Source organism: Chionomys nivalis, chromosome 25, assembly GCF_950005125.1.
Source record: "Chionomys nivalis chromosome 25, mChiNiv1.1, whole genome shotgun sequence".
NCBI lineage: Eukaryota > Metazoa > Chordata > Mammalia > Rodentia > Cricetidae > Chionomys > Chionomys nivalis.
The window spans coordinates 1,057,680-1,064,892 of record NC_080110.1 but is presented as its reverse complement, the minus strand read 5'-3'; the positions used below and the strand labels follow the sequence as shown (position 1 = coordinate 1,064,892).

At 43.3% G+C, this 7,213-nt stretch overlaps 1 protein-coding gene across 2 annotated transcripts in view; it reads right to left on the bottom strand.

Moving 5' to 3' along the window:
• Positions 1-887: 887 nt before the first annotated feature.
• Prdm4 (PR/SET domain 4) overlaps positions 888-7,213 on the bottom strand; it is a 28,078-nt gene continuing 21,752 nt past the window's right edge. Inside the window, exons 11-12 of one of the 2 annotated variants that reach the window (XM_057758167.1) lie at positions 6,499-6,667; positions 888-2,688 (exon numbers count right to left, since the gene is read on the bottom strand). In XM_057758167.1, coding sequence (XP_057614150.1) covers positions 2,379-2,688; positions 6,499-6,667 — 479 coding nt within the window. In that variant the 3' untranslated portion in view covers positions 888-2,378. Of the gene's footprint in view, positions 2,689-5,314; positions 5,400-6,498; positions 6,668-7,213 lie in introns of those variants that run through there. The other variant, XM_057758168.1, reaches the window with a different exon arrangement.

Genomic DNA, 7,213 nt, shown 5'->3' with positions numbered 1-7,213 from the left:
AAATTAAATTTCCTGGTTCGAGATACTGTCCTGTGATTCACACATGACTCGATTTTCCAGATCTGTTCTTTCTCAAAATCCAGTTGCCTTTACTAAGTCAGGCTTACCAAGCACTTTACTCCTTATCTCTTCTGATAGGACCTTATCATTCAAATAGTATGCAGTCAACAACAATGCTCTTAGACTGTAATGGGGTTAGAAAATCTCTGATGGGCAAGTTATAATGTAGCTGGCTATCCTGACATTTTAGCAGAAAGCATTGCTCAGTTTTGTGGGATGCTAGTATAAACCACCCCGATGTAATATCGTATGTAATACTTGGTAACTTGTTACTGTAAACCATCCAGCCATTCTACACCACAGCTTCCCACCTCAAGGTCTATGCCATCTAGGTTTGTGTAAATTATACCCTGTGCAAACCATTTTATAAGCAACACGATCATAATACGGACTCCTACACAACTATACACTGCTTCAGAATCACCAGAGGCTTCATTGCCCTTAGGAAACCTGAATATGAAGCCAGATGTTGGAGGTTCTGTAAAATACTATGCATATAAACAGGCCTTAACTGTATGCTAATGAATTTCTCATTCTTCCTACAATGCCTCAAACTGCTGGCTCTTTACATGGTTTCTTCTTTGTTTTTGTTATTTTCTTTTCTAATATTTTTATTTGAAACACGAAGCTATCATCCCCCAATAAATCCCAGAGACTCTGGATCCAGAGCCCACACTTACCATATCCTGTTGATGTGGCCACTGACCCAGCAGCAATCGTGGACAAGACCTCCTGCAACTAGGCAGAGAAGTGTTAGTCCCACTTAAACCATACATCCTCAGCAGGAATCTTCCGCCCTTCCTCTTGCCTTGGGTTGTTTTGGTGTTTAGCTTGAATAGCTCTAGTTTGAAGAGGATCTCTGTGCAGGGCAATAAGGAATTTAATCAAGTGCATGCTCCTAAGAAAAGGGAGAAATTACTTTGAGCACTACTAAGGCTTTACACGCCTTGGTGTTAGCACTCACTCCGAGCCACACACAGCACTTGCCTTCAGCGGTAGACCTTCCTAGAAATCCCAGAAGTTGAGTCTGTCTAAGCACCGTTACACAGGAACAATTAGGATACGACCTCAGAGCTAAAAGCTTTCTTCTCTTTTAACCTTTGAGTCCATCCTCTACAAAAGATTGAGAAATGCCTTATTTTCATTAAAAATTTTTGATTTTAATTCTTCCTAAAGGAATACAGATTTGAATGAAATACATTCATCCCATAAATACTTTAGCAGCAAAACCTTCCCAGCAGAGTCCTTCCTCTACTCAAGGTCGTTCCATCAACCCTGTCACCTTCAGGATGTTTCTGCTTCTTGCCACCAGGTACCTGAAAACAGACCCACATGGTGACTTCTCTATCTTCCAGATCCGTTGGTATCCTCTACACTTAGCTGGTGAGGACCTTTAGCAAGGAAGAAAACTGGGAAGGCCTAACTGAAACCCACCAATGCATTTGGAACTACATGTTGCTTTCAGTCAGCAACATTTTAATGGTGTTCATCAAGTAAACCTACATAAAAGATCATTCCCCTTCTTTCTCCTGTAGTCTTGTCAGGTGAGTCCATGACAGGAGACTACCCAGTAGATATTATTTGGATACTTAATTCCAGGTACTTTCTGAATAACGGAAGGCTTTCCTGAAGTCAGAGACATGGCCAAACCATAAAGGCGTGCATGTACACATAACCAGGTGGCTAACCTTGGCTTCCATTGGAGGTGGTTTTCTGGGCCTTTTCCTCTGACCCATGACTGCTGCTCCACCTGCTCCCTCAACACCTGCTGAGATGGAGAAGCAGGATCTAAACTCGCAAGTGGCCAGAAGGTAGGCAGGTGTTACTTTTCTTTCATATATATATATAAAATTATTACAGTCACCAAACACTCGATCTGCTGTGCTGCAATTCTTGCTGTGAGATGCACACCTTAAAATAGTTCATAATATGTGGTCAACAGTGGGGATGGCTGGGGTCAAATCATGTTGACTGGAGGAAAAAAGAATGGAACAATGAGATAAATTGGTAAGAACAAAAGGCCACGCTGATTCAGGCATAAATGCATCTCTCAAATTACTAAGCAAATAAAGAACAGATACCAAAAGCTGACCCTTTCCTCGCCACCCATTGCTTAAAAAATGGGCAGACACGTGCCTTGTCTCCAGTCCACCCTGAAGAATCCATCTGGATCTTCCTCACTAACTGCCTTAGCTATCCCACTCCGTCCACTTTTGACAGTGGGTTGGAAGGACCAGAAAGCATTCCACATTAGAAACCACTGCAGTGCGTTGGTTCTGTGATTTCCCGATGCATGGTCCATCCCAGCAGTTTTCCTTCTATTTATGTGTGGAGAGAGGCTCGTCTGCTGAGTAAATGGCACTGCCCATCCTACAGTCGTCTGTTCTCACAGAGTCTGTGAGATCATCTTCTTCAGAGTCGTCGTCATCCTCCTCCTGTGCCGAGGAACTGGAGGCGGGCCCTTTGCAGGTCTTCAGGTGCCGAGTGAGATGGTACTTGGTTAGATAAGCCTTCGTACATTTCTCACAGACATAATCTCGTTTTCCTTCGTGAGAATTAAGATGCTTCTTCAAGTGGTTTGTTCTCAAGAACAGTTTATCACACTTCGGACACTTGATCTGGCGTTCCCTAAGAGGAACACAAAAACATCTGCTTTGTGAGTATAAATGACAAGCCACACACTCTCCCTCAACTAGGCCTTTGTAGGAACTTTTAGAACTGGCTGCTTCTGCCTTCCTAGAGGACCATCCAGTATAGATTTCTTTCACTGAATATGAAACCTGTGAAATTCCCTCAAGTTACATAACTATAGTTTGTTCCTTTCCATTAATAACGTATTTACATACAAAACAGTCTGCAACTGTCTTTCTGGAGACTTTCAGTTTTATATTTTCACAAGCAAGACTCCATGAACATTTATTTCTCTATTTGTGTTTTTCTTATATATACTGAGAAAAACACTTGCATCAAAAGATGCACCCATCTTCAAGGTCAAAAAAGATAATTCTGTTTTTGGCACACTAACCAAGCACTCTACCACAAAACTACATCTCTCACCCCTAAACAGATCATAGCAACAATACTGTCACCTCTAGGGGACCAAACTTGAAACTAACCAATAGGACTAGCTGCAGAAACTACAGAAACCTGTGCCCTGATAAAAAGAACAATGACCACAAATTACATAAAAAACGGTTACTTTATAGAACTGTTAGGACCTGGGGATGTATCTCAGTGGTAGAGTACTTGCCTAGCATGTGGAGGAGCCTGATTTTGATTCATCGCGGACGCGGGCACACACGCCCCAAAAGGAAGAAGTATTAACCTTTGTTTAAACCTCAGAGAGGACAAATGTTAGAATAAAAAGACAGAGGTTAACAGAACCTCAACTGCTGTGGAATAATCATTCCTCACGCTGTGAAGATGTGAGAGCTGACTGGCCAGTAGCTAGGCGGGACTTGTGGACACAGAGAGAAGGGCTGTCACGGGGAGTCACCAGGAGATGCAGAGAGACGAACGTGCCATAGAACATAGATAAGAAATATGGGTTAATCTAAAATGTAAAAGCTAGTTAGTAACAAGCCTAAGCTATCAGCTGAGCATTTATAATAGTAAGTCTTTGTGTGGGTATTGGGGAGCCAGTGGTTCTGTCGAAAACTCAGCCTACATTCAACAGGTGAACAAAACTTCCCCACAAAATTACATTGTGTGGTATTCAGAAATAACATCCCCATCTGCCAGAGGCATCCTGAAAATTAGTATATCCCATGGCTGGCTCATTTTGCAAAGTGCCCAATGTCCAACTTGATTATGGCTACTTTCTCCCACTAGGATGCTGCTGTTTACAACGTTCTTATATGCATCTACACTGATGAGAGAATTTCCACGACCCCAGAGAGCTTTCAAGCTCTCGCACAATACAACTTCTATTTAATAATCAGGGTCCAATTTTCCAAAGTTTCACACTAGAAATGAAACTAATGACTTTGTTGTAAAAGATCCTTTATAGGGCCAGCAAGACAGCTCAGCAAGTCTGACAACTTGAGTTAAATCCCCAAGACCCACGTGGAGGAAGGGAAGAATCCACAGGTTGTCCTCTGACCTCCCCATGAAAACTATGGCATGCTTGTATCATACACACAAGCAAATACAAATCAATAAGCTTAAAAGATTCTTTGTAGTGGTAGCAGATACAGTGGTATCTCCCTGTGACCCCCGCTAATCAGGAGGCTGGGGTCAACCTGAGCTAATAACTAAGGTATAAATCCTGGCTCTCAGCTTTCAAGTGTTTCTGGTTATACTGTGATTAGAAAGCAGGCAAAAGAGCTAAAACCAAAGACTCTTTAGGATATAAAGCTCAAGCCAGGTGGTGGAGACTCAAGCTTTTAATCCCAGCACTCAGGAGCAGAGGCAGGCAGATTTCTGTGAGTTTAAGGCCAGCCTGGTCTACGAGAGAGTTCCTGGACAGGCTCCAGAGCTACACAGAGACACAGTGAATTCTCCCTCTTCTAACAGTTGTTCAAAGCTAAGGACAATGGACAACAAATTCTATTTACATCTGCCTACCACCACTATGACTACTGCAAGAGAGACCATTTCTTAGGCCCAGATTCAGTAAAACATTCCTAGGCAATCTGCTGCCTGGCATCCCCCTAAACCCCAGACCCCTTGAATTGCCCTCTGTCTACCTCACACAGCATAGTCTTCACAGAGGAGGTATGTCATGACACCCCTTTCCTTACAGTCCCTCAGTGTCTGCACAACTACATAGATACAATATTGGTGAACTAAACTCTTAAAAAATGCTAAATTATTTTTCTGTTAACCACAATTTCAACACACACACACACACCCTCAGCACAGAACTACTCCCGAAGGCAGTGAATAGGGAGCTAGATCTGTCACAGTGCACCAGCATTCTGAGAATGAAATTTAATTTCCTTGGTAGACCTTCAACAGGGAAGTAGTCCAGTTAGTAGATGCCTGCTTAGCACCCAGAGCCTGAACTGGATCCTCAAACAAACAATGCATACCTGTGATCACAGCACCCACATTGCATTAGGTTATCCCTAAACACATGGTGAGTTCAAGGCCAGCCAGGGACACATGACATCTTACCTCAAAAAAGAGATTGTTCACGGCATAGGCTCTGCCTCTCACCACTCTCTCCAAAGTACTCTATTTTCTAACATAAAGAAACAGGTTTACAGGATGGTGGTAGCCAATGCCTTTAATCCTAGCACTCAGGAGGCAGATGCAGGTGGATCTCTGAGTTTGAGGTAAGCCTGGTCTACAGAGTGAGTCCCAATACAGCTAGAGCTGTTACAGAGAAACCCCGCCTAAAAAACAAGAACAAAACCCAAAAACTAAAACCAAACAAAAAAAACACATTCTGCTTCTGTGTTTCTGCCTCTGCTATTTCACACCCTGATACCATCTAGAATCATCCATTCTCCTTACTTACTCCACCCATTTTCTTAATTCTAACTGACCTTATGACTAAGGTCAACCAGATCCCTCGGGTTGGCTTACATACCCCTCTTCAGTATGGGGATTGGACCCCTGATCTTAAACTAAACAACTGCTCTAATACTTAACTGTATTGGCAACCCTTTGTTTTTAAGATCTATTTTTATTTTATGTGTGCCAATGTTTTGCTTGCATGTATTATCTCTGTACCACTTGCCTGCCTGGTACCCACAGAGGCCAGAAGAGCGTGTTGGATCCCCTGGAATTGGAGTTATGGGTGGTTGGGAGCCTACATGTGGAACCATGGAATAAGATCCAAGTTTTCTGCAAGAGCAGTCAGTGCTTATAACTGCTGAGCCACCTCCCCAGCAGCTCTGTTGTTTTTGCTGGCCTCTAACTCAAAATCCTCCATCTACCTCAGTGTCCTGGTGGACGAGACTATAGGAGTATACTGCTGTACCCGGCTGAAGTGCTCCTTCTCCAAGGTCTTCAACCTCCCATGCAAATCAGCATGGCAACTACTTATTGTTTCACGTCCCAACACAACGCTGAGCATCAGAGGTCATATAAAAACGTATTGATAAGTGAAATGTTTTAAAAACAGATAAAAACTAAATAAACAATGTATAAAAGGGGGCTGGAGAGCTCTTCCAGAGGACCCAGGTTCAATTCCTAGCACCCACGTGTCGGCTCACCACTGTCCTGTTGTAACTCCAGTTCTAGGGGACCCAACATCCTCACACAGACATACACTCGGGCAAAACAGCAAAGCACATAAAATAAAAATAAAATTTTTAAAAAGAGTGTATAAAAATAAGGAAAGAAACAGGGAAGTGAAATCTTCCACAATAAAACCCAAGCACTGCTTGGCGACCTGGAACGAAGGAGGCAATAGCCTGAACAGGGGCAAGAACCAGATGCTCATTCAGCATCGCAGGGGCAGGGGGCTTCTCACTGCAGAGCACTTACTGTGTGTGGATGAGCACATGCTGCTTGAGGTCCTGCCTCCGCATAAACAGCTTGTCACAGTAATCACACTTGAGATTCTTCTCACCCGTGTGGATGACCATGTGGGACTCGAGGTGGGCCTTCTGGGTGAAAGACTTGTCACACAAAGTACACCTGTAATTCTTCTGACCTGCAGATTAACCCAAAATATCACACTGAGAATGAAGTGACTACAGATTCTCAGACAAGCAGGCACGTCGGGAGAACAGTCCAAGTAAAAATCAAGCAAAACTGACATGTGCTTAGCACTTCATCCCCTATGTTACCTACCTAAAAACAGTCAAGGCCATTCCATTTATAACCTAAATTAAAGCCAGTAAACATGACCTCCTAAGACCTCTTATCTATACGTACATATGGCACATGATACAAACTTTGAAGACAGAAAAACAAAAAGTATTATATCAGTGCCTAGCTAATTTATAAGAATGGGGGGTTAGCAATGTAACCACTGACAGAATGCCTACCCAGCATACCTAAAGCTCTGGATACAACTAACAGCACCACATTAGCCAGGCATGGTGGTGCATGCCTCAGAGCCCAGCATTTGGAGAGTGGATACAAGAGGGTCAGAAAATCAAGGCAGTGGCGTGCACCTTTAATCCCAGCACTCAGCAGGCAGGGGCAGGTGGATCTCTGAGTTTGAGGCCAGAGTGAGTTCCAGGGCAGTTAGGAC